A 27,796-nucleotide genomic window follows, 5' to 3' on the forward strand; every position below is an offset into this window, starting at 1 on the left:
ACGTTTTCTTTTTGCATTAGGCCACATAAGTTATGTAGCCACCACTGGTGAACAACAAAAATAGATTGAGTGGGACAAAGGCTGGGCTGGAAAGGGTCAGAGCTGGGCCCAGCCAAGCAGGCTGCAAACATTTGTCAAAATGCCCTCTTTGACACCAGAACCCCATACTCAAACACCTCCAGTAGTGTCCCATCTCATTCAGAGTTAAAGCCAAAATTCTCACTATGGCTCTATCCCACTGCCACTTCCCCTGCCCACCTCCCTGGCTTCATCTCCCACCACTCACCTACCCTCTCAGCTCCAGTCAGCTATCCTGTTTGCATTCTCCCACCCCAGGGCCTTTGCACATGCTGTCATCCTCCCTAGAATGCTTCCTTCTCACCCAGCTATCTGCAGCACCCACTGCCTCAAATCCTCAGGTATCAAACATCACTGTAGCAGAGAAACCTTCCCCGACCATCTCATCTAAATGCATACTTCATTCAGCTTGCTTTATTTTCTTCCTTAGCCTTTCTTACCACCAGACCTAGCATAGATGTATTTATTTCTTTAAGTCTTGGTCTCCTCCACTGAAATGTAAGCGCCACGAGGGTAGAGAATTTGTATGTTTTTTTCACTGCTACATCTTCAAACTAAGACCGTATAAATATTTGTTGAATGGATGAAACTAATACACTTCCTAAAGTATGAAGTCATCGAGATTGAGATAAAGAAAACTTCTTTAATATGGAGGCAGAAAGCTGGATGAGCTTCATATTACGAAATAATCTCTAACTTGGATCCACAGATGGTGCCTGATGTCCAAAGTCAGGAAGCATTCTGTTTAGGGAAAACCACCCAACTAAGGCGCCAAGGAGCCTGGGGCTGGGAGAGGGGAAATGGGCTCTGTCGTTAATGAGCTGTGCAAATCATCAGCCAGCACCAGAACCTACGAAAGCCTCAAGCTTCTCAGCTATGAACCGAACATGATTGATTAATTCCTGCCCTCCTGATCTCACAGGTTTTTGGATGCAATCAAGGAGATAATAAACAAAAACATGTTTTCTCAAAGTTGAAGGTTGAAGAAATGCTAGGAGATCGTCTTTGCCCTGCTAATTAAGGAAACAGTGGGCTGAGTGAAGGGATGTGGGGGAGGGGATAACAGGGCTGTGGGGCCATTGAGCCCAGCCTGGTATTTAGAGAGACTTGAATGAAGGAGGCAATGCAGGCAGGCGGCAGATGCCGGTCCTTGTTGATCTTTCACAGGACGACCCCCATATATCTCCCATCTGAAAGGAATGTCACTGAGCCCAATTAGGATTAGCCTTTCACATAACACTCAAATTCCTGGACTTCCGAGGACAGCCATATAAGGGAGGAACGGACAGTACAGATAAGAGGAGAGGAACGGAGAGGCAAAAGGTTATGGAAAAAATGGAGATTTTTACATTCCCGCACACAAAGGACAAGATGTTCAACCAATCCTATCATGTTGGAAAAGACTGGACTGGAGAATATTTACGCAAGTTGTTAGGACATTCTCTTTCCCAGCATGTCTATGTGGGGTGGTTTTCTATTTTTTTTTTAATTAATTTGTTTTTACTTGCAGAACTTATTTGTATTTGTTTTGTTTTTATTGGGTTTTGTCTTCTATTTATTTGTTCCATTTTTTAAAAACTCCCCTTTGTTGTGTACTCAGTAGGCAAGCTGATCTATTCCCAGCACCTAAGCTACTTTGTACCTCCCAACTGAATCCACTTCCACACAGCAGAACTCTTCCCGTCAGGACATTCGCCTCCGCTGGAATATATTTTTAAAATTCATTTTTGTGCTTTGCAGTCCCTCTGCAAAGATGATGAAGCGTAGAGAATCCATTCGTGCATGAGTCTTAATCAGGAAACAGACATTTTTAAAGGCGCCCCTATGATGCTTCAAATGAACCTTTTTGTTAGTTTCAGGTAACTCCAGATAACTTAAGCAGAATTTTTTCCATAAAAATTAAAATGCTCTGACACGTACCCAAGAAGTGGCTGTCAAACGTGGGCAGTCTGACAGTGCTCCTGACAAGGGAGACCCTGCACTCTATTTTTAAACCAACCTGTGTAATTTCGGAGAGAAGTCACCATGTCTCCTGATAAAGCTTTTGGGGGCGGCCGGAGGATAAGTTTGCAGTGCTGGAAATGGCAGTGTCACCCACACTGAGGAGGAAGAGCCTCGAGATTCTGCCTTTTCACAGGACCAAAAAAAACCCCTGAAAGTGTGTATTTCCTCAGTAAATTGGAAGCAGCCTCTAAGAGAGAAAACACAGAATCCCCAGATCTTCAAAAATTGGTATGAACATGACTTTATTGGTGTTGGTAACAGGCAAGGGATGTGAGTGACACAGAGTTTGAGTGAGTGACATGGGGAAAAATCGGTAGCAGGTCATAAATAATGTGGTTGTTTAATTTCAGTGAGGAAGATGGAGTAAACATGATAGAATTAGAACAGCAGTGTCTCCAAGATGCCAGTAACTGGTCCCAGAGGAACGTGAGGATGGAGATCTGTCTCTACAAGGAGGATGCAGAATGATTTAGCAGGGACTCTAGAGCTCCACTCCCAACTTCCCACTTGAATGTGCAGTCTTAATTATTTAACCTCTCTGAGACTTAGTTTTCCTCATCTATTAAATGGGACTGATGACATGGTACCATGGAGGGTTGTTGTTAAAATTAAATAACAGCATGGAGTAAGTGGCACTAAATAAGACCACAGTAAAGGCCACAGCCTAAGCCTCTCCCAGACCTTAAATGTGTTGAAAACGCACTTGGAATGAAGAACCAGAAGGGGTTTCGGGGGTGTGGGCACCATACTTATTCTTTATGGCAATTCTAAATGGCTAGCTGCCTCCCCCAGCTTCTGGTAAGACCAATGCCTGGTGCTGACTTAAGATCTAAGTAAGACCAGTCAGTACCCCCCCCATCCTAACACCCACTCCCCCTGTACACACACACACACACACACACACACACTCCCCAGGACACAGCCAAAAGCACAAACTGTGCCCATGCCCAGCCCTGGGCAACTGACCCTGACACGGCCCCAAAGGGCAGTTGTTTATCTGAATGGAACTTCTTATTAAAAATTAATTCCTGTCAAACCTGATTACATATGAACATAGCCTCATTGTGATAGCTACTGCGATTTCTGGAAACAAACATAGGCCCTACTGTCGCCAAAAGCCAAGGGCATTTTAGGACAATTCTGAGTCTTGATCTATGAACAGAGACACAGCCAACAGACTCCCTGAGGCTCACAAAGGCATTTGTCCCCCACTCCCACCCAGCCATCTGCCCCACCCTCCTCCCCAGCTCCTCCCTTGGATGAGAAAGCTGCTCCTTAATGCAGATAACCCACCCCCCACCCCAAACCAGATTCTACCACTTCTGATCAAGTGGGCTAGCCCTTTGAGAGCTTAGGGTCCCTCCTCTTGTAAATACAGAACAGCAATGATACCACCACTACCCAGCTCAAAGGGTTCTTATGGAGATCAAATGAGACGATCTTTGTGAAGCACCTGGACCATAGAGGGCAGGCCCTCGATAAGTACACAGCCCATCTCCACCCTGGCTGTTCATTCCTGTGCTGGGATACTGCCTTCTGCAATGTTTCTTCTACATTTAGGGCACAAAACTGGAGGCTCTCATTATCTTGAGAGGAATGGGTTGAAGAGAACAGAAGCTGACGTTAAAACACCCTAGACCATATTTATGTTTCCCACAGGGCTCTAATAAAATTTGCTTTTTCTCCTGCATGTTAATTGTTTCTTCTATTCCCAATTCATGAGATGAAGAAGTTAGCTGGAGGTGGAAAATTCATGATGTCCTCCTCATCTCCCTACTTTCCCTATCATCAATACTTTTGCCATCAAGACGTTTGACCTGGTGTTGCATAATGTCCTAAGGTAGGGGAGAGAACCTCAGCTTCTCAAATAGGTGCTGCCCTACTCACTGAGACAATAAAAAGTAACAAAGTCCAATGAGATAAGGGTGCCAGTCTGAAAGAGAGCAAGCAGGCAATATGAATCAGATACAAAATGTGTGAAGTCATTGACCCAGTCATTCCACTTCCAGGAATTTATCCAAAGGAAATAATTAAGCAAGCATAAACCAGTGATTTTCATTATGGTATTGCTGATCAGAGTGAAAAATTATAAACAAGCTAATGTTCCTCAATAGAATGTCAATCCTATAAATGATTGTACATTCATACCATGGGATACAATATAATTAAAAAAAATTTTTTAAGATGAAATAAAACTCTACTTAGGGAAGATAAAAGAGGTTCTTTATAAGTTGTCAAAGCTAGAAAAGCTGGTTGAGGAAAAATATATGAATATAATCCTGTTTATGTAAAAATACAAAAATCCTTTATGCATATTTTTAACACCTGAAGTATGTCTTGTCAAACTTTGGAGTGGTTTATAATTTCTTGCTATGATTATACTAAAAAACAAAGGCCAATATGGGAAGGGAAGTTGAAGGATTACTAGCTGAGCTTCAAAGGCCTAAGAAAAACACAATTTGGCTTTTAAACCCAGGTGAGAAGAAAAACAAAACAAAACAACGAAACAAAACATAAGGAGAACTGTAAATCAGTCAATCACCATCCATCCGTACAAGCCTGTCTGCTAGGGAGGAGAGGTGGGCTATCTGCTAGGGAGGAGAGGTGGGCTGTCGCCCTCAAAGGCTAGAGAAACAAGAAAGGGAATGTGTGGGACTGCCAAAGGAGCGGGGGTCTGAGGAGCCATTAAAGCAAGAGGAAAACTGAATCCCACTGATGTGCAGATTTGAGGCCTGAAAAGGACTTACCCAGAGTGGGTGGAACTCCCAGGTCATCAGAAGGTCACAAAGAGACAGAGGAAGCTCAGACAAGTCATGCCTTCCGAGAGAAACTAGAGTTAGGCCACTTTTTTGACTTAAGGAGTGTGAGAAAATCAATTTGTAGGGAAAAGATGGGGAGAAGTGAGGTTTAAGGAAAGAGGTTTGTTTTTTGTTTTAATGTTTTGAAGCCTATTCCTTAATCTGAACCAATGATCAGCAATTTTTAGGGTTTTATTCTTTTCTTGTAGGTACACCTGTGATTTATTTTGGTGGGAAAAACAAAGTTCTTGACAGGTACGAAATAAATGGATTGTCTACTTTTCTTTCCTAAAGTCCGTCTTATGATTAGAACCCAGTTCTTCTGTTTTGTGTGGTTGGTTTGCTTGTTTGGGTTTGGGTTTCTTCTCATGTCAGGGGAAAAAGCCAAACTGTTTTTCTTTCACTATCTTACAACTTTGGGTCTCAGCTAGTAAGCCTTTGATTTCTCTTCCTATATTAGCTTAGTTTTTAGTATAATTATAGGCCTCACTGCACCAGGCAATCAGAATTAAACCGGCCTAGCCTGAGGCTGAGGAAATCATCTTGAAAAGTCGGAATCAATATAAGAATCATGCTACTAAATTAACATCACTAGGGCCCAACATCTGAAAAGGAAATATTAAGAAAGAAGAGATTTTTGAAAAAGAGAGAGAGAAAAAGAAAAGGAAAAAAAATAATTAAAAAATGTTTGGCTCAGCTGGCTTAAGCCTCAAACCTTTCCATCTGCCCGCAGAGTGAGGAGGGAAAAGCCTTTGGTTAGAATAACCATCAGCAGCAAAACCTTGCAATGCTGAAATACAACCACGCAAAATGCAGTGTATTTGGCAAAAAGGGAAGTAAACTGCACAGAAACGTTTGTGCTTGTGCAAAGAATCCTACAAATTTAATAAACTACAAAGAACACATTTTAACAAACTGTATCGCATACTTTCAAAAGCCTCTCACATCTCTCAGTGGTCTCCAAGGTAAGCCCACCTCCCACATGGTAGCATCTATTTGTATAGATGAGTTACTGCTCTGAAATGATGTAATCTTCCATCTGGGGCAGCTTTCAAACACCTTTCCCAAATGAGAGAGAAACAGAATTCAACCTCTCCTTTCTTCCATTCCTCAAAGAATATGCCATGCAGGCCTGCACGTTAGTATCTATCAACCAGGAAATATTTAGTAAACAGAATTTGTACTCTGTTTATTCTGAGTTTACTTTAAGAAGCCACTTATCTCTTTTAGAAGGACTTCCTTGCCAATCACCTTTTGGAAAAGGCCTTGGAGAGGCACTCCCTGAGGACGTGCAGAATCCGAGGTCAACAGCTTGTGTGATAGAAACAAACAACAAAACTATCTACATCTTAAGATCTTCCCTTTTCCTTCCAAAGACAATCATTCTTTTTTAGAGCAACTGAACCACGTATGCAGGTGTACACATATGGAGGAGTGAACACGGGCACACATTTGTGCACACATATCAGAGTGTCTCCTCTGGTACACTCTTAGAAACATGGCCATCATTTCTTCTCCTATGAGGCATTATACTAAACCACCTAAAATAAATAATTTTGAGGCAGAAAGACCCTTCAAAGTTCTCTATTATTCAACACCTCATGTTGCAAAAATGATGAAGCTGAGGCCCAGGTATTTAAAATTCATTCCAAAGAATTTATATTTCCTAAGGATTTTGAGACAAAATTAAAGTTCCTTTATCTCTGATCTCTCACATTGGAAAGATCAAAGGCTCTGGGGTCGCATCAGCCTGGGTTCACAGCCCAGCCCCACTGTTTACTGCCTCGGTGATCCCAGGTCAGTCAGTCTCGCTAAGCCTCCGTTTTCCCATCTGCAGAATGGGGAGGATAAGGTTGAAGGGATCCAGAATAGATCACTGGGAAGAATTTTTTTCCTAAACTCCCTTTATCTGCCTTAAAGTAGATCCTCCCAAAAGAATTCAATTGTCATAAATGCCCTGCCCAGAAGATTCACAACCAGGGAAGATTGATTCTATCCCTGGAGAGAAGTCAGCACTAGGAGAGGAAATCACGTTAACAGACATTGTCACAAAACCACCACATCTCCTAAGGGCCCATTTATCTTTCCTAAAAGTCATTTGTTTTCCTGTAAGTGCCCTTCTCCCCCTCCCCTTCATCTCTTAAGGTAGTATTAAGCCCTAAATTCTAACCACCTCCTTGAGTCATATTTTCCTATAAACTCCTGAAAACCTATGTGAATAAAAGTTTGTCTTTTCTCTTGCCAATCCATCTTTTGTCAGTTTGATCCACAGGTCTCCAAGCATTGAACCTAAGAGTTTAGAGGAAAAGTTTTTCCTCCCCAAAAGAGCTAACATGTATTAATTACTTAAAGTGAGAAAGATACTGTCCAAAATCAAGTATATTAATTAATTTGTTTCCCACTATGGCCCTACAATATTTTCATTTTCCAGATAAGAAAACTGAGGCATAGAGAGGTTAACCAGCTTGCTTTAAGCCAGACAGCTAGTAAGTGATGGAGTCAGGATTTGACCCCAGCAGTTTAGCTCCAGAGCCCTGTACTTAACTCCTATGTGAGAGTAAGATCAGAGGAGACAGTCTGCATAGAGCATCCATCTGGCTCTAAAAAAGGGCTCCAAAAATGTAGATTCTGTTCTCACTATCAGAAAATGACCCATCAGTATACTATTAGTGGAACTGGAGAGCTTCCTGCCTCTCATCAGGGGATTAGGGTAGAACAAGGAGTAATCTGTGAGTAATGTAACTAATTTGTTTTTGAATTAGCTGTAGTTTATAGCTTGACTAACAACGTGGAGGGTGTTGGAGTTCCTGAAAGAAAGACAAGGACAAGAAAGCCAGAGGATAAAACTTTGTCAGGATTACTCAGCATCCTCCAAGAGACTTGAACATTCCAGTGACTGAAAGGTATGGGTTGGGTTGGTTTGGGATTGTTTTACCACAGAGCAAGAATATTTGTCTTGACACTAATATAACCTGGATGAAGTATGCTACAAACTCTCTTGACTGTGATTCCATGCTCGTCAGCAGTCTTGCAATGAGGAATTCAGCTGTCCCGAGGTCCTCATCCATCCTGGGAAGGGCAGGCAGTATCCACATCACTGAAAAGGAGGAAAAAGCAGTTGTTAAAAACCTGGGCTTCAGAGTCAAACAATTTACTTATTTTAAACTCTCTGAATTTCTGTGTTCTCATCTGAAAGATGGGAATTTAATATCACTATGAAATCTCCCTGATGGGGTAGCTGGACTAGGCTCATGGTAATAGCTCAATGTGCATACTTTGGTAAATTTATAAATTGGCTTTGAGATTTAGCAGCCACTTGCAGGAAGTCTTCCATGACCCTTCCCTTCTCCAAAGAATAAAAAGCATTTCCCTGTTCTGAATTCCTGTAGTACCTCTTCTGGATCTGTTTTATGGACATAGGTGACATTAGTTTCTATGCACCAGGAAAAGTGCTAAGTACTTTACATACATTTTCTCATTGGATCCTGATAACAACACCTTGAGGTAAATACTTTTATTATCTCCATCTTTTTTTCCCCAGATAAGAAGAGGGAAAATTTAATGAGGTTAAGCAACTAGTCTAAGGTTATACAGGTAGTTAGGAATAAAGCTAATATTTGAACCTGCAGCAGTCTAAATCCAGAATCTATGTTCTTAACTTTATTCTGTTTGTCACTCTATACCCCATAATGATTTATGTTCATTATTAGTTTCATTTCAAGGCTTAAGGGTCAAGATTTGTATCTAAGTTATTATCTTTTAATAGCCCCAGAACATTTCTTGAACACAGTAGGATGTCTATTACTGAATAAATAAATAAATGAATGAATAATTATATACCATAATTCCACTCCCCAGAGCCTTACTATCATAATTTTTTCGTACTAGGTGCTTTACATCTGCTGTCTCATTCGGTGCTCACAACCACTCTACCAGCTAAGTGTTACTATTATTCCCACTGTTCAGATGAGGAAATGCAATGCTCAGAGAGACTAAGTAACCTGTTCAAGGTCACGTGGCTAGTAAGTGAAAGAGCTGGAGTCTCAGCTGGGAGGATTGGATCCACTGACCGAGCCTGTAATTTTCATCCTACGGCTGAGAACGGGATCTGAACTGAGATATCCTATGGTCCACTCAGCCAGCATCTCTTTTTAAAAAAAAAAAAAAACACATTTTAACTTTTGATTGATTTTGTCAAGGAATTAGAAGGGCCTTAAGAATGTGAAACTTTGGGTAAAAATTAGTGGCAATTCCAAAATGTCCTTATGAGAAGAATTTGGGGAGAGCAATTTCACTGGAATTGTGGTTGCAGGGAGCAAAGATTTTTTTTAATTATCATAAAGCTATATTTTCATAGGAGGCTCACTATTTTTTAATCAGATTCTATTATTATTTGTGGATTGCTGATGCGTATTATAGGAGCACATTAAAGGGATGATTAATCTTCTGTTTGAGGACATATTAAAAATTGTGTGTTTCACGAATCTGTATATGGACTGGTCTTGCTTATCATTTTCCAGAAGCGATGTAGACATCCATAAAGTGAAATCTCAGATTGATAAATGACACCAAGATTTTCTGGTAATTGAAACACCAACGTGACACGAATAAACACTGGGAAGCTCTCCCACAGCTGTGTGAGTGGGCAGAGAACACTGACACTCAGGGGAGGCAGCTGCACGTAATGCCCACAGGAAAAGGGAGCCCACTTTGTTCTCGGGAGACCAAGTGCAGACGTGATCCAGGAAAAGGGTGATGGCATCATTGCAGGGCATTCCCTGAAGAAGGCGGTCCAAAGTATTGTCGCAGTCACAAAAGCAAGCATCATCAGGAAGGATGTTAAAAACAAAACAGAAAGCACAGTCTCGTGAGCGCTCGCACACATGCACACACACGCACACACACGCACACTGAGACACCAGAATTCGTCTGCTTCAGAAATACCGGGTCGAGTTCCAGTCATTAAACCTCAAAAATGTCATAATGAAACTGGAATGTATCCAAAGAAGGTCACTTATTAGGGTTTCTGAAGAAATCAGAGAGACTTTAAAACACGTCAGCCTGAAAAGACAAAATATGAGAGTTGGTGGGTCAGAGTCTAAAATCACAGAGGGTTCTGATAGAGTGAACACAGTCCCAGCAAAGCAGACCTAGAAGTCCTGGTGAAATTAAAATAAAGTATTTTTAGGACAATTTATATTTTCAAATACTACTCTATAGAGTAGGTAATAAACTAGAAAAAAATTGTAACTCTCAGAGAGTCTACAGTAGTGAGCTCATAATAGCTTATGGTGCAGTTACAGCTAAACTATACACTTTTGATGCCCATGTTATGAAAGACACCTTGTAAGCTCCCTTTTATGCTGTTCTGTGAAGCTCCTGAGAGAGGAGATGCTAGATTAAATTAACTGGCTTCATATTTATGGCTTACGTGGTAGTTCCCAAATTAGCCAATCAAAAGAATCACCTGTGGACCTTTTATTAAAAAGCAGATTGCCGGGCCTCATATCCAGTGATTCTAACTCAGTAGGTCTAGGGCTTAGCAGCCCTAAGAAAAAATCCTTTCCAAAATCCAGAGTGTTATTGGCTTGGTTGAACTTGAATCATGTCTTATCCCTGAGCCAATTACTGAGATGGGAAAATGAGGAGACCCTCTTCTTGCCCTGGCCTGGGTCAGGTACCTGCCTCTATAGTGGGGATAGGGTGTTCTCCAGGAAAGAAAGTGGGTGACTCACATTCAGTCTTCTCTTTTTCCCAAGTAGCAGAACCTCAATTATATTAGGGGAAGCACATGCCCAGCTAAAAGTCTGTATTCCCCAGTCTCTCTAGCTATGGCCATGTGGCTAATTCTGACCATTGAGTTCATAGAATACAAGTCTGGTACAGGATTTCCTGGAAGCTTCTTTAAGGGAACTGACTTTGCAGGGAAGTGCACTCTTTTCCCTTCCCTCCCTCCTCCTTCCTTCTGACTGGAATGTGAATATGATGGCAAGCACGGAGCCGCCACCTTGTGACCGTGGGGATCAAAGCTAGAATTAGCCTGAGTCTCAAATAATCCCATGACGTGGTCTTACCAGGTCAGGATTTCCCACCTCCTGACTTTTACAGAAGAGAATAAACCCTCGTGAGTTTTGATGATTTTTAGTTTTTGTTCTCTGTTATAGGCCTCTGAACCTAATTCTCCCTGATACAGTAGAATTCTGTAACTAGATGTGTGATATTGTGATTTATAATAAGAAATATATATATTGGTTTCTGTCCCCAGTTCCTGACATGAGGCTCCTGAAACCCTTGTCATTTCCTGGGCAATAAGAGTGTCTTTTGTTCTAATGAGGTGACTCTGGGTGGGCTCTGGATGAGAGCTGATCACCAGAAAGAACAAGCCATGATTAGAAGCTTGGAATTTTCTGCCCTGCCCCTCATTACCTTGAGAATGGAAAAGGGCTGAAAAGGGAGTTAATGTTCGATCATGCCTATATGATGAAGCCTCTATAAAGATTCCAATAGTATGGGGTTCCAAGAACTTCCAGTTTGGTGAACACATCCTTCCTGGAAGGGTGACACACCTTAACTCTACAGAGACAGAAGCTTCTGCACTGGAAAACATAAAGTCTCACCCTATGTGTCTCTTCATCTAACTGTGCATCTGTAGTCTTTAATCATATCCTTTAAGAAACTAGTAAATGTAAGTTAAGTGTTGTCCCGAGTTCTGTGAGCTGCTCTAGCAAACTAACTGAGAATAAGGTCGTACACACAAGGGGGAAAGCACTGGAGGTTTTCCAATTCAAGATGCAACTAGGAAGGGAGGCTAAGCCAACCAAAAACTGCAGTTTTTTCTACAGTCTGCAAACTCTCGTTCAATTTCATCCCCCATACCTCCAGGTATCCTGATTTTTGCTGTCTGTTTTACAACTTGAAAAATATTTTTGCTGTGCCTTACAAAGAAGTTGGCTTTTTCTACTCCCAAATCTAAGCATAATTAGCATCCTTTTCACATGTCTGTGGAAAAAACACCCCTCTTCAAAATTTGGTGCAAGATTTAGTACCTCTTAAAATGCTTCTCGACCAGCCCCACTTAAGTCTAGATAATTGTCTTTCAACTCAATCTCTCTGACTGTTTCCATGTTTGTTAAATAGATTCAGTGGTTTTCAAACATTTTTAGCCACAAGTCCCTTGATGCCCTAAGTGCTCCGTGTAAGGTCATGCAGGTCGGCCACTGCCATTTTTGTTATTACCTCTCTGGCACTTTTTAGAGTTATAGAGTGTACAATCTGCCCCCATATGCACCTATGCCCTTCCCTGAGGAGGACCAGAGGAACAAAGTTTGAAAAGCACTGCACTGATATTTTTAATATATAAAATCAATAAAGGACTAGCATTTAGGATATCCAAGCACTCCTTATATCGATTAAAGAAAAAATGGGGGAGGGTATAGATCAGTGGTAGAGTGCATGCTTAGCATGTACAAGGTCCTGGGTTCAATCACCAGTACCTCTATTAAAAAAAAATTAAATTAAAATTTAAAATAAATAAATAATTAAAAAAAAAAAAAAAAAAACCACGGAAGTAACCCAGCTGACAACTCAGCAAGAGATCTGAATGGGCACTTTGCAAAATAAAATATCCTTTGGTCCATCAACACCAGGCAAACGCTCCACCTCATTAGGAATCAGAATACCAAAAAGTAAAATCATAATAAGTCATCAAATCATTATCAATCACTTACCTTCCAGATAAGCAAAAACTTAAAAAGTCTGACAATATCAAGTGTACAATATGAAAACTCAAACACTGTTGGTGGTAATATAAATTGGTACAAGCACTTTGAAAACAATTTGTCGTTGTGTAAATCGGGGAGGTACCCAGCCTATACCTATTCCATTCTCTTGTATCCCCAGGGAAACGTGCACATGGCTATCAGGTTAATGTGAACAGAAGTATTCTTAGCAGTATTGTTCATAATAGTTAAAACTGGAAAAATCCCAACTGTCCACCCGTGGAAGATGGTCTCCTGCAATGGAACACTATGAAATATAATTGAATACTATTTTGCATGGAAATAATGTGCTATCACTATACTCAGTAACTTGGGGGGTTCTGTCACAAGCATAACATTTTTCTCTACCCAAATGGAAACATTAATATTCTTTTGTAGAACTATTTTATCTTTTATTTCATGGGCCAATCTTTGTGATTGTTTTGATGGTATTACTCTGTCGTGAACATTAGAGACAGACAAAAAGAGAGTTAGATTAAAAGAATGATTGCAGCATTGTTGACAACTATGATGTTTTCAAGATGAGGCCATGAGACTAATTTGAGGGCTTATTATTATTTCTTAGAGTCCCACATTCATGGGGAAGCAGCTTCCATGTAAGACATGGCAGGCTCTGTTTTCCAAAAATGGTTGTGATCATATTTCCCATCGCACATGCTATCCCAGAATCTTGCCCCTCCTTCATCTCCTCTCTTTGAACCTTGGTAGGTCTTTGTGTGCAGAGGAAGTGACTTCTGAGCCTAAGTCCTAAAAGTCACTGTTTCCACCTGACTGTCAGTTGGGGTTTCACCCATGGATCTCAGGTACCACACTGTGAGAGAATTTCAGGCCACATGAGGGAGAATCAAACTCCCTGGTGCCAGCCTTTGGCTGAGCTCCCAGCTGAGAACCAGAACCAATTGCCAGCCATGTGAGTGAGCCATCTCGGAAATGAGGATTTGGGCTACCCAGCTGATCCCGCAATGAGCAGCCACCAACCTTCCCTGCTGAGATCTGCCCAGATGCAGACCCATGAACAAAATTAATGATTGTTGTTTGAACCCACTAAGTTTAGGGGTGGTTTGTTAGGTAGCAATAATAACCAGAACATAAGATAAAGGGACATTCCTGCTACAACTGTCCTTGGAGTTCTGTGCTCCCAAAGACCCCTTTCTGTGCCTTCCTCTCTTTCTTCCTTCTCCTGGTAGTATTTGCAATAGGAGTTAAGGTAGACCTCATGAAAAATTCTTAATGTAATGAATACTTACTTTGTCTCCAAACACAGGAAAAGAAGAAATCTCGCTTAGAAGAAGCAACTTTTTTTTTTTTTTTGGCTTGTTGCTTTTTAGGTGTCATTATCATTTAATGTACATTTCTTCTCTTTTCCATTGTGTGTCTGAGAGTTCATTTGTGGAGGTACGGTGGTCTGAAACAAAGACTGCACAGAGTCTCTAAAGGTATTTACCATGACAAAATAGGGAAGTGGGTAGGCCAAACTGCATACATGTGGGTTATTCGTCCATTCCCATATAAAAAATAAAATACAGGATCTAGAATGCTATTTTGACCGTTGCAGCAGATACAGTCATACAAGGACTTGCACCATAGTTCCTTGGGGCTTCCGCTTTGATTTGGGGCACTAGCAGAAAGATTGAGCAGTTAACACTTCGAGACATGACTTTGCCTTCATTAGCTTTTGAGGACTTGTTAAGTCTTCGGTTGCCTTTTATTTTAACCTTGTTTCATGGACTCTGTGCAACACAGATCAAGGCCTGGATAAATATTTGTGAATTGTTTGAACTTTGTTCTGTGCCCTTAAATACTCTTAGGAAATCAGTTTTGGACTTTAAAGAAGTTTGAAGTTTCTGTCACCAAAATTGGACTGATTCAGGGCCAACTGTGATAGGAACACAAGAAGAGTAAGGGTGTTTGAAAGACTGTAGAACGTTCTGGGAAATGATTATTACTGTGTGAGGAACTGCATTTAATTTACACCCAGAGTGATCGTTTTGAAGCAGTTTAAAGTCTGAAGACTGATTTTTTAAGATGATGTTTCAAGAATATTTACTTACAGCCAGGTGCTACGTGGCCTGCCCTTGTTGTGTTCCACATCTGCACTATTTTCTAATCTGCCTCTCTTATTCTGCAGCCCTTTGTGTTCTCCCCCTGTCTCTGTCTCTCTCTGTATCTCTCCTCCCCCTCCCCAGCTTCCCTCCAAGAGGGATCAGGGTGAGGAAACGACCTCTGGTTCACCTGTGTGATCCTGCAAGAGCAGGACTGTCAGGGATCAAGGCCGGCTGGACAGCCAGTAGCCACTCTTGAGATCCTTAGGAAAATCAGTTTTGTAATTGATGTGCTCACGGGCCCAAGATAGGGCAACTTCCCCATGGAGAGGGAGGATGGAAGCTTCTACACAGACAGGATACCTCTCCTGATAACACATTAGCCGGGGTCCTCTGGCTCTCTTTTGATTTGGCTGTTGAATTTGGGTTTGATTTGGCAGGTCACTTAACCTCTGCTTCCTCCACTTCCTCGGCTGTAAAATGGGGTCACCACTTCCTGGCCAGCCTCACGGGACTTTATAGAGACAAGCAAATGCAGATGACAAGCAGTTTACCACAAGAGCTAAAAGCTTCAAAGCTCAGTTCTGCCAGTTCCCGCGAGGTGACTTTAAGCACTGCTGGCGTCTCTCTGCCTCAATTTCCTTATTGAAAAATAAGGATAATAATAGGACCTCTCTCAGAATCACTTTGAGATCAAATGAGAGAATATTGTACATGAACTACAGTATCTAACACCCTTAATAAATATTAGTTTCCCCTGATCTGCATCATTTTGTCATCTAGTACTGTGTACCAGAATGCTAGAATTATAAAGGAATCCTAGAGTGAAAAGTAAAAACTCCCTCATTTTACAGTCAAAGAAAAAAGCAACTCTGTGAGGTCCAGTGACTTGCCCAGGGCTATCTGATTCATGAGTGAGAGTTAGCATTCAGGTCTTCTAATTGTTGGGTCTCTGTTTCCACTGCTTTGAAGGCTGTGCTGGTATTTCTATCCCCAGATAACCCTTTCTCAGTCTGATTTTAACTCTAAGACCAGTTTCTACTACTAAGCTGCACATTTTTCTGTCTCTTGCAGCCCCCCAAAATCGGCAGCTTGGAAAGATCCACCCGCACCCCCCAGCCCCATGCAGAAAGCCAGGAAAGGTAACACTTTCTCAGAGACCTGAGGAAGCCACTAATGGGGACAGCAGGTAAGGAGGGAGGCCGGGGAGCCGCAGCTGCTGGCAAAGGTTGCCCTAGTAACCGTGCAGGGCTCCATTCAGGAAGTGAGCCCAACTCCAAGATGCAAAATGATCGCCTTCCCCTGGATCCTTCGAGCACAAAGGAACCAAAGGAATGGAGAGGAATAGTGGGGAGAAAGGGAGGCGCAGGGCGAGGTGGGGGCCCATGCTGTCAGTTACAACCTTTCACCTTCCATAGAAGAAAAGGAAAGACAGAGAATCGCTCTTTGAATCTTCTGGCCTGTGTGAACCATAACCCCCCTCCTCCCCCATTTCACCATGAGTCCCTTTGTGGCAACAGAGGGGAGGCGGCACCCCTCTGTTCACCAGTCTTATGAAACAAGACGCCAGGTTGGCGGTGGGGAGGGGGGAGCAATCCCAAACATGGCAACTTTATGGGGGCCCTAAACTCTGCTTGCTCCCTGTTTTATTCAGATTGATGACAAAGACCATTTGCTACCAATTTATTGGAAACAATTTTTTTTCACAGCTTGAGCTGCTGAAATGCTGGGAGCTCCTGCTCCCCTAGCCACTGGCAGACACTTGCTGAATGGGCCAGGCTCAATTATGCTCCCTCCGCAGGTTCAGCGCACACTGTGACCCTGCGTGGCTTCCTGCTATTCATATGTGTTACTTCCCCTTTGTGGTAATGGCTTATGGCACTTGGCCAGAAAACATTATTAATTTCAGAAGTGGACTGACAAACAACAAACCCACAGTGGAGCGAGAGGAAGTGCTGGGGAGGCCAGCTGTCGGCTGGAGCAGAGCGGTAGGAACTCGCTGCCTGCAGGTTCTAGGAGGAAAGGAGATGAGAATCCACAAAGAGGAAATGCACTAAAATTATCCACCGCCCATATTAAAGAAAAAAGAAGGAAAAAGAAAAGAGAGAGAAATCAGAGAAAAGGGGCGGCGGGTTGGGGGCGGGGGGAAGCACATAGCTACTTGAGCTGCAGCTGGACAGGAAATTGCTAAGGCTGCTTGCAAATCCCTACTTTGAAGAGGCAGTTTAGGGAATGCCAGGAGCGGAAACCGTTCAGAACTGGATTAACAGGAGCCAAGTTGAACTGCAACCCACTTCTCCTTTCGGAGCTTCGGCTGACTTAGGGCACCCACATGGGAGACTGACTTCAGTATTTTTCTGCACTGTTACTGTTTGCCTTTCATACATGTTTAGTTGCTAAAAGTCACTCTGTACAGCTTGATATGATTGCAGAGAATCAGGGCACTTGCCTCCTACCAAACAATCCAACTGGCATCTCACATGGACTGTGTGGGTGGTATGCCCATCTTTCTCCCCTCCTATAGATAAAGGGACTAAGCTCATTCAAAAAGGGCTCGTAATGTAGGTATGATCTTGTTCTTTTGATTTCCTACACCTGCCCTTTACTTTTATTTTGACTTGTGTATTTAGACACTCAGGACTAGGAGAGGGATGTTCCCAGGAAAATGACAGGCTATTAAGCCTTCACCTAGAAAGAAAACTGTTCAAAATAACCTCAACATCAAGTCCAGTAGGGGTTTCTGGCCCACATTCTAAACCAGTTAAGTGCGAAGCACATAAGAACCCGAGTGACAATGCTTCAAGAGCCAGCGTGAAATGGTAACCGCATCCAGGCTCAGTGAGAAAGCTTAGCTATGCCTTGCCCTGTACAGGAGAAAGGAAAGGGGAGACACCATTCCTGATTTATTTGTTGTTCCAACAGTAGGATAATTTGCAGGTACAACTGTCAGACACTTACCAACCTGAAGAAGAATTAGCTCTACTTTCTCCTTGGCGTGTCTAAGTATTATTGAGCAGAAGATGCCCACAGGGAAGGAGAGGCTAACACTGACAGTCACCTTGTTATTCTGGTGCCCCCTCTTTGTGACTGTTCATGAATATCCAAATCTTACACTTCAGCAAGCTGTGCTCTATGGCTTCATTCTTTAAGAGGAATTCAATTTTCTTAAATAAGCCAGAACTAGATGCCTATTAACTAGATGCCTCTGAACTAGATGTCCAGGAGTGAAAAAGTCAATCCCTCCTGTCATTTTTATTCAAAGCAAAAGATTAATTTCATAGACTGAACCTGAAAAACATTCTTGGGAGTTAAAAAGATGAGAACTCTGCCCTGCTATTTATTCCTACAGGTATTTTACAGGCCAACATCAGTCCCCAACTGAGAAAGTCCTAAAATGTGTCCCTTCCTATGTTAAGTACAATTAAGGAGAGAATTTTAAGAAATACACATTTGATAGCCAAAATAGTTATTTATTAATAATTTAAGGTTTTACATTCTTATAATAAGTTTCAGCTCAAAACTTTATACCGTGAATTTAATGGAGCCACATAAGTCTCCCTCCTCCACAATCATATGCCTTTCGCCTGTCGACGGGCTGCCTGTGCGCACACACACACTTCCAGTTTCACACACATTGTTCTGAAAAAGGAAAGAAACCAACCTAAAATATTGCATTTGAGGTGACACTCCCTGAAGAATTTTGTACAGAGGTAATATACTGTTTAGCACAGCTTAAGTTTAAAAAGAAAAAAAGTGAGCCATTGTTTTGGTATCCTTCCAAGACATCCCCTCTGAGACAATACAACCCAAAATATTTACAAAGGTAAGGCATAGTCAAACTACATTAAAAGAAAAAAAAAAAATCACAAGGAAGATATAGGAATAGACTGAAGACTGCACCATAACAAGGTCTCTGTAATATAAATGTCCATGAAAATCTCGTTCAGAATCGGTAAAGTCAAGCTTGCTGCAGATATCTCCTTTGGATTACAAAAGAGTGAAAGTTTCTATTTTTTTGTTAAGAAGTGGCATACTTGCTCTTTCTCCCTTTGGATGATTTCTTTTAAACCCATGAAAGGAAAAACAAACACAATTCAAACAAAATCAAATATTTACAATAATCAAATGGAGTATCAGATTCACTTGATTGATTTGTTGTTTATTTCTTTTTATTTTTTGCCAACTGATACTACAGATACAGAGCTGAAACCTCTCTTTGGCTCCTCGATATGCAAAGTTGAATCAGTCTTCACTGAAGACAATGTAGAGTCAGTTCCAGATGCAAAAGGAAACAGTCACACAAGGCCCTAAAGAACACATGCTCCTAACCCTACCATTTGGTCCTACCCTATATACCTGGAAGGCCTCGAATTCCAGTCCCTGCCGGGGTAGGCTGTACACAGGAGTGTGGAGCAACCGTACTCTGCCTGTATCTGTACAGCATGTCCTGTTCTTCCAGCAATGGAGCACATCTCTCCCTTTGTGGTAACCGACTCCACACGTGGTAACCTTGTCTAATACAGACAGCTGGTGTCATGTGGACACCTGGGGCCACATACAAAGAAAGCAGCCCAGCTGACGCTGCTAAGAGAAACTGCTAAAGGAGCGGACACATCCCAGTGGGGAGCCTTTCACGTGGATTGCAGGGAGTCCACCTGGTAGACGTTCTGGTTGGAGGGGGTGGTGAAATAGAGCTGCTGTGCCGGGACGCGGTTGTCACAGGGGCTGCTGAGTCCCAGCGTCCTCTCGAAGTCCAGCAGCTGGCCCATGAAGTTGAAGTTGGGGGAGATGTTGGATTTCTTCATCTTCACAATGTCATAAGCATCATTCATGGACAGGTTGAGCTTCTGCATAAGATAAGCCACAGTCACAGTGACCGAGCGGCTGATGCCAGCCAAGCAGTGCACCAAGACACCACAATTTTTGCCCCGAGCTTCATCTGAAAACACACAAGAAAGGCAAAATGTCAGTAGACTGAAAACCATGCTTTGTGAATAATCAGTCTGAAAACTGAATAATAATAAAAAGATAAAAAATAATCGTGTGCGGCAGTTGAACCCTGCAGGCAGCAGAAAATGTATCACTGTGATAAAACATGGACACTGGGCACAATTACATATTTCAGATATTTTCTGAAAAGGGAGCTTTTGTATTAAGTTTCTGCCAGCAAAAAACTCCTTAATGTGTGCATTCTTTGCCTCAGCATGTGAATACCAGAAACCCTGCAATATGGTCGTGAATGCCTTTTATACAGACAAGCAGACTGCAAGGGTCTATTAAATTATTCTCCAACTGTTGTGCAGCTAACAATGGAGGTATTCAGGCATTTTAAAAGAGAGAGGGAAGTCACAGGGGACAGCCCATTAGGAGGAACAGGATGTCGACATGGCCTGAAAATGAGTTCCTTTGTAATAGGAAATGCACTACAATGCCTGGAGATTCGCTTCTCCAGGCTTTCAGCCCACAGTCCTTCCTGCTGGGCTCAGGTTACCCTCACTGCCTCACTGTTCACCGGCATCACAGTAGCATTCAGCTGACTTACAACATCTAGCATTCACAGGGCTTTCCAACAACCAACTGGGTGTCCTAAAACAACTCCCAGGGCTTTTAAAAATTATAAAGCCATGCTAGAATTCCTGTCTACCACGAGCACGTCTCTCTGGCCCTCCCCTAGTCCAGAGATTGTAGGAAAATTCTGTTGTCTACTTATGAATGGTCCCCCTTTCAAATGACTGCATTCAGAGTTAAGAAGCAGACAGCATTTCAAATACACCTGTGGTCTGCAGCCTTGTCCAAAGACACATTTCCTTAGGAAGAAGATAAAACAGAATTAAGAACGCCCTTGGAACATTAGAAACCTGCAGTCTGACAAATTAGCAAGCAACAAGAGAGGTTAACAGTTTAGACTTTAGGAATGGTTAGGAATTTTGCACTTAAAAGTCTAAAAGGGGACTGTTAATTAGTCTCACCTATGAAAGAAATGGCCTCAGGGAAAAACTGGGACAGGTTTTGGCTCCAATGATCCGAGATGGGGATCTGCTTGTATTTGAACTCTCCTGCATTCTCAAAGAGATTTGGCAAATTGGGGGTGACATTCAAGATGTACTTGATGCCAAACTCCTCCAACACGTCCAGGTTGGTGGAGTCCTTGGCACAGCCCAAGTAGAGGAAGGGCAAGATCTCCACGGGGAAAGAAGGCTGGCTGTTGGAAAGCGGGCTGCCATCCGAGTCCGTTGCACTATTGGGGTCTCGGTCAAGGTCAGACTCAATGTCCGAGGAGGAGTCGGAGCTGATCCGCAGGCCCCCGAGCCCCAGCACTGGCAACGGTGGCGAGCTGCTGCTACACGAGCCGTCTAGATTGGTCTCGCAATGCAGGGCGAACTCGGCTTGGAACTTACTGAAACCACCTGCCAGAACGAGAAAAGCAATCATGTAACCCGAGATCCCGTAGTAGTTTTCACAGCTTTGAGAGCCGCAGCCGGGCGCAGAAACACACCACAGCGCTCTACCAACCGCTCCCCCCGCCCCAAGCCAAATATAAGAGAAAGACACTTAAATCTGCACCTTTGCGAATAGAACGAATGGGCCCGCCTCCCCTGGGAACCTTTATTCTTTTTAGTCCGGAAATGCACAAAATGGCAACTTTTCTGAATATTTTAAGGGGTTGGAAGGTGCCAATCTGCACCCCAACGACCTCTGCCGTCCTGCAAATCTGAATTCAAAATCTAACGATAGAAAGCACGGAGAGGTGAAGGACATTCCAGGTAGGAAGGAGAGCTAGTTAGAAACTGCCCGTGCCTGTGGCCGGAAGCCGGTCGATTCTGCTCGGGCCCCACTCGCGGTCCGGGGCAAGTGAGGTTCGCAGCCTGGAGCCGGTAGACAGCCCCTGGCACAGAAGCGCCAGCCAAGCGCAGCAGGGGCGCTTCCAGTCCGCGTGCCCCGCCTGCAGCCCGCAGCCTCGTGTCCCGCGCCCTGCCCCCTGAGCGGGGCTCCCCTGGCACGTACCTTCCAGGTAGAACGCCCGGCAGCCCTCGTCCTTGAGTTTCTTGAGCAACAGCCCGAGCACCGACTCGCCGCCGGTATTCTCGTTCCAGTCGCTGCTACTCTCGTCGTAGAGCACCACGGTGTCGGTGCCGCAGCGCCGGGTGAAGCGGTCCCGGTCTTCGCCGCGCGTGAAGAGCGCGCGCACCGGCAAGTTGCCCTTCTGCAAGCGCCGTAGCATGATGCCCGGGATGGCCACGTTGATTGCTGACTCGATGTGCGACGACTCGTACAGCTCCTGCGGCCGGCAGTCCATCAACAGCAGCCGCTCGTTGCCCAGCTCCAGCTGCTCGTTGAGCCACGCCACCGTCTTGCTGATTGCCATTTCCGACGCGAAGGGCACGGGTCTGAGCGTATCTATCATGGGGGTCGAGCTGCCGGAGAAGGCGGGGTGCCTACCAGACGCCCCTCGGGGCAGGCATAGGCCGAGAGCGCCGCGAGAAGCCGCCGCTCTCGGAGATGTGTTTTAATTCCACCTCGCCCTTCCCAAACCGGGTGAGCGGTTGGGGCAAGAGAGACAGAAGTGAAGCCGGTGGTTCCCTCTGCACCTGGCTGCAGCCGCTCGCTCTTGGTGTCAATGAATCTCTCTGAATGAAGCTGCCCAGACAGTTTTGTTCCTCCCCGGTGAATGAAATCCAATTAATTCGGACTCCGTGCTACTGAGAGGGGAGGAAAAAAAAACAGTCTAGCGGCTCCTAATCCCTCCCTCCAAGGCTGCGCCTCAAATCCACCCGGGCGTCTTTCTCGGATTATTCAAGCCTCGATTTGCTCACTCTCCCTTGGACTCAGCACTAGCACACCCCCTGCGCGAGGCAGCTCCTCAATGGATACAAACAGCTAGCGTCTCAATGGATACATTCTCCGGGCCAGCCAATGAGCGCGCTGCGGAAGGGGCTGTTGCCGTGGGGACGGGCCGGCTGGAACAGGTTGTGTTGATGAATTGTTAATGAGTTTGTCATTCACAAAAACGGAAAGGAATTTCCGCTCCGGATAAGCTCCAGTGCAAACAAGCTGCAACAGCGGGCTCGGCGGGAGGAAGGAGAAAGAAGAGGAGGCGGCGGCGGAGGAGGAGCAGGGCACACAAACCAGGGCACTTCAGTTGTCTCATGTTTCCTTCTGTTGAGAGTTCACACTTCGCCTCGGAACTTTTGCGCACAAATGGTGCAATTAGCAGGCACAAAAGCCCTTGTTCGCGACGCCTGTGCGCGCAAGCTAGCTTTAGGGAAACTTGTGCTGACTTTTTCCCTTTTTATTCCCTTTAAACTCATTTGGACTGGAGTTCACTTTAACCGCCCCCTTCCCCCTTAGGCAGTGTGTGGCATTTGTTTGCCAGTTTAAAAAGCCCAGTTCTGTTTGCTCTGATGTTCTTTTAGCCGAGGCTGTGTTGGGGCTGGTGAACTGCCTGGGCTTTAGTGACCGATGAGGTGTTAAATGCTAATCCAACATCTTTTGAAACAAACCAGGATTTTGTTGAAACATTTTTAAGCAAGCAAAGAAACATGTTTGGTTGTCCAGATAATAGGTAGCAAGCTTTTTAAAAAATAGCTTTTTAATTAATTAATTTTTTTTTAAACAGTGAAGGCTGCAGAAACAAACTCGTTGGGCAGTCCAATGCTTTTATTCCTCTGCGACGGCCTGGGGCGTTAGGAGCCATTGTTCCGGGGACCCAAGCTCCCCCCGCCGCCGTCACCCACTGCGCGCTGGGGGTTCGCGCTCGTTAATCATTTCTGGGCAGCGAGCTCAGCTTCCAACAGAGGAACCGGCTAGGACGGGCTGCCTCGGCGAGGTGCACCTGGGCGCGCAGAACCGGGCCGGCTGCCCCACCATCCGCTTGGGTCAGTCCTCCCGCAAGGCCTGAACCCTGCGGGGGCTCACAGGCTTGGCGACTGATTACTGTAGACCGAGAGGCATGTCAAAGGGGAGACTTCCACCCCACTCCCACTTTCCGAGACGGGTTACCCACTTCCCTGCTGCAGCAGCAGCCCCCTCCTCTGCGGGTCGCTGGGTACTGGCGGAGCACCGCCCGCACCTGCGCGTTGCGCTTCTCATTAGTACCGGCGGCCTCCGCGCTCAGCCCGTGAGGGGCGTCGGGCGACCCCGGAGGACGGACGCTGGGCCGAGAGCGGGATTTGGGCTTTTGAGCGGCCTAAGGCGGGTGAGGGGGGAGGAGGAGTGCCTGCCGGGAGCCCCTGCTCCAGAGAAGAGCTGGGAGTGCTGGGGAACGTGTCTGCCGCGCTGCAGAGAAAGCAGGTAATGGGGGAGGTGCTGGCCAGGCCAGCCAGCCAGCCCCGCTCGTCCCGGGTACCGCGGGGCAGGGCGGGCGGGGAGCCGGATGGAGGCGTGGCGGGCGGGGGCCGCGGCGGCGGCAGGGAGGCGCATTCCCGGCGCGCAGACCTCTATTGTTATATAAAAGTGACGGGGCCTGCCGCTCCCGAGCGGAAAACCACCTGTGTGCGGCCGGCGCGGCCGGGGGGCCGGGGGGATGGGAGGGGCGGCAGCGGCCGGAAGGCGCGGGCCCTAATCCGGCCGCCCCTCCCTAACCCCCGGCGGAAAAGAGGCCGCGCATTGTCCCGCCGCCGGGGAGGCGGAAGGGGGGGCAGCGGCTTGGCGGGGAGCGGCTTTCCCCAGCGCCCTCCCGGCGCTCTGCGCCCACCGCTGATAGAGCGGAGGGCACCTGAGGTCGTGGGGTCTCCCCTCGCCAGACGCCCCGCACCCACAGGCCTGCCTGCTGCCGCCCCCGCTCCAATTTGCATTTTTAGTCACCCGCCTCTTCCCTGGTTTGGGGAATGTAGGCTAAAAAAAGGCGGCTGCGAGGCCCAGGTTGCCAATTTTGGAGCTCTGCTGCAGGCAGGCCGCCCCTGGAGGAGCGTGTTCGGCGAAGGTGGGGGTTGCCGCACTCCTCTCCTCGCGCCTTTTTTGGGCATCCCTTGGAACAGAATTCCCATATTTCACTGGATATCATCCAGTTCTAGCTGGAGGAGGCTTGCGCTGAAGCCGACGCCTCCGATCCGCTCCCACCTCTTTAACAGATGTCCCTTTCCCCAAGACCTTCCTGTCACTGGGACCTACCTGCACGCGAGGAGAGGCAGGATACCCTGCGGCTGGCCTGACAAGAGTGACATCTTTCAGCCCAGGAACTCCAACAGAAGAGGCAGGAAGGGAAATTGGTTTCTACTTAGCTGTTTTTAAAGTGCGGTTATCTGAGCTGGGGCACCAATTTGGGAGGATGGTCGTAACACTTGTCAAACCTGAAGATCCAGACGTTTCGCTTCACCCATGTTTCTGAACCCTGCAGTCCCTCAGCACATTTTATAAAATGGCATTCTGACCGCTCGGGCCTAAGAAGTGCGGTGTAAAGAAAGGACCTCTGAAGTGGGGCGGCCCGGGTTTGAATGGTGCTTCCGCCCCTTCCTAAATGTGCGACCTTGATTGTATCATCTATCTCTTTTAAGCTGCAGTCTTCCACTTTGGCATCAGGAAAATAATAAAAATATCAGCTTCGTTGAATCGCTGTGATGACTAAATGGGTAAAGTGAAGTGTCCTAACAACGTTAGTGTGCCGTTGGCTGTTGGTATTAATTTTTTAATTTCTGAACTCCTAACCTGCAGAATGGCCCGTGTCCTTTCCATCCCAAAGATGCCCTTTGAGCCCTAGCCCACCTGGAACTGCCTAGTCTAAGGAGAAATCCTCTGAGGAAGTACCCTAAGCTGTTTAATCCATCTCAGTTCAACTGTCAGGAAAAGGAGGTGCTGTTACAGACCAGGGTCAAAATCCTTTAACACGGTCAAATACAGAGTATACCCAGTTACTTTTCTAACTTCCCTCTACTGGTACCCTTTTAAACACCCTGTTCTCTAACCACACTGAACTGATCCAGTAGAAGTAATATATGCAGTGAGCATTTACCACATGGTGGGCATGGATACATGTGTATCTCCATCAGTCTTCGGGAAACTCATATAAATTATCCCCATTTACAGAGATTAAGGAATTTTCCTGAGGTCACACAGTAGCAAACAGCAGGATGGTGATTTGAGGCCTGACTCCAGACCCTTAAGGATTTCCACATCCTCATAACACAGGATGTTGTGGAGACCATGCCCACTGTGCTTCACTGTTCCTTGCTGAAATTTGCATTTTGAGGTCTGCGTTTTGAATTTTGACCACTAGGCTTTTCTGGGCTTCACAGATTTATGTTTTATCCTCCGCACAAGATGTCAAGGATCAAAAGTTAGGCTCATTTCCTTCCTGCTCGTTTCACATCTGGTGGTTTTCTTTGCCTTCATTAGTCAGACAGCCAGTAAATGCTGTGCTCTTCCTTAGAGTATGTCTTAGATTCTAATCTTCACAACTAACCATTCCTGATGTGAGTCAGTGTAGCACATAGGCCTGAGTTCAAATGTCTCCAATGAGTAGTTTGACAGAGGAAAGTCATTCATCCTCTCTGGGCCTCCATTCATTCATTCATTCACTCACTCTAGGTTCCAGGAATGCAGCAGTGAATAAAAGACAAGAAAACCTGCCTTCCTGGAGCTTAAATTCTCCTGAGGACAGACAATAAACAAAATAAATAATTATATGGTATATAAGAAAGTGACAGTGCTATGGAAAACTAAAGCAAGGAAAGGGATTCAGCAGTGTATAAGAGGGGGAGTAGTTACGCCTACCTCAGAGGACTGTGAGGATTAGAGACAGCCAAGGTGACACACGACGAGGGTAGGGCACAAAGTAGGTACTCAAAAGATGATGTTTTGTTGTTGTTGTTTTATTAAATTATACTCAGTTACAATGTATCAATTTCTGGTGTACAGCATAATGTTTCAGTCATACATATACATACATATATTCCTTTTCATATTCTTTTTTATTATAGATTACTACAAGATATTGAATATAGTTCTCTCTGCTATACAGTAGGACCTTGTTGTTTTTCTTGTTTATTTTATATATAGCTTTCTATTCTCTTTTATATATAATAGTTGGTACCTGCAAATCTCAAGCTCCCAGTTTATCCCTTCTCACCTCCTTCCCCCGCAGTGACCATAAGCTTGTTTTCTGTGTGAGTCTGTTTCTGTTTGGTAAGTAAGTTAATTTGTGTCATTTTTTTAAGATTCCACATATAAGTGATGTCAAATGGTATTTTTCTTTCTCTTTCTGGCTTTCTTCACTTAATATGATTTCCAGGTCCATCCATGTTGCTCCAAATGGCATTATTTGATTCTTTTTATGGCTGAGTAGTGTTCCATTATATAAATATACCACAACTTCTTTATCCAGTCATCTGTAGATGGACATTTATGTTATTTCCATGTCTTGGCTGTTGTAAATAGGAAGATATTTTTTTAAACTCACTGCTTCATTTCTGCACATAGCAGACTCACCGTTGCTAGTGATCTGGCTTTGAATCTCCTCATCTTGGCCCCATTGCCTGGGCCCCCAGGAAACGTTCTCTCAAGAGAGTTCTAGTGACTGAAAGAACCATAGGCTTCCTTACTTCCAGGAACCTCAGTTCCCTGCTTAGAGTGTCATCGACATATAGAGGGCTGTATTTAAAGGTTGGAGAATACAGCAGACTGTCTCTGATCCATTTTCCTAAGTGCACAGAAACAGTTTCATAGAGCCTTGTGTCTGTGTGTGCGTGCGTGTGGTGTGTGTGTATGTGCACTGAGTACTTGTGCTTGAATTCTTCCTGGTATTTCCCCCTGGAAAGTTCCTTAAAAATGAATCTTTCAGTTATAAATGTTCGCTTGGTTATTGGAGAAACTCCTCCTTTGCAGGAATTTTCCTGCATTTGAGGACACTGGTGATTTACGAGACCTAAAAGGGTTAGCATGACCTTTAATCTTCTTGGAGTAATCTGTATGACTGCAGTGACATTTATTAACACATCATGTGAAAATAGTTTAACAGATTTTCAGCTAATAGGGAGAGCGTGTTTTGGAAGGTCTGACTTAAGATGGAATCTTGTGGTATATTCAGGATTCATTTTAGAGGTCCCGGGGAGGCCCTCAAAGTGACAGTCGGTGGCTTTCAGAACAGCTAAACCTCCGAATA

General features: G+C 44.6%; 1 protein-coding gene and 1 long non-coding RNA gene across 3 annotated transcripts in view; one reads left to right on the forward strand and one right to left on the reverse strand.

Moving 5' to 3' along the window:
• Nucleotides 1-18,149: 18,149 nt before the first annotated feature.
• Nucleotides 18,150-22,568, reverse strand: DUSP6 (dual specificity phosphatase 6). The gene is made up of 3 exons (XM_010986954.3): nucleotides 21,706-22,568; nucleotides 20,670-21,107; nucleotides 18,150-19,639 (listed from the first exon to the last, which is right to left on the reverse strand). Exons 1-3 carry the CDS (start codon nucleotides 22,103-22,105, stop codon nucleotides 19,332-19,334), a joined length of 1,146 nt encoding a protein of 381 aa, XP_010985256.1. The 5' UTR covers nucleotides 22,106-22,568; the 3' UTR covers nucleotides 18,150-19,331.
• A 77-nt stretch (nucleotides 22,569-22,645) lies between these two features.
• LOC105094860 (uncharacterized) overlaps nucleotides 22,646-27,796 on the forward strand; it is a 74,813-nt gene continuing 69,662 nt past the window's right edge. For both annotated transcript variants that reach the window (XR_010383155.1, XR_010383156.1), the window contains exon 1: nucleotides 22,646-23,991. This is a non-coding gene — a long non-coding RNA (uncharacterized LOC105094860). The remainder of the gene's footprint in view (nucleotides 23,992-27,796) is intronic.

This window comes from Camelus dromedarius, chromosome 11 (assembly GCF_036321535.1).
Source record: "Camelus dromedarius isolate mCamDro1 chromosome 11, mCamDro1.pat, whole genome shotgun sequence".
In the NCBI taxonomy this organism is placed as follows: domain Eukaryota; kingdom Metazoa; phylum Chordata; class Mammalia; order Artiodactyla; family Camelidae; genus Camelus; species Camelus dromedarius.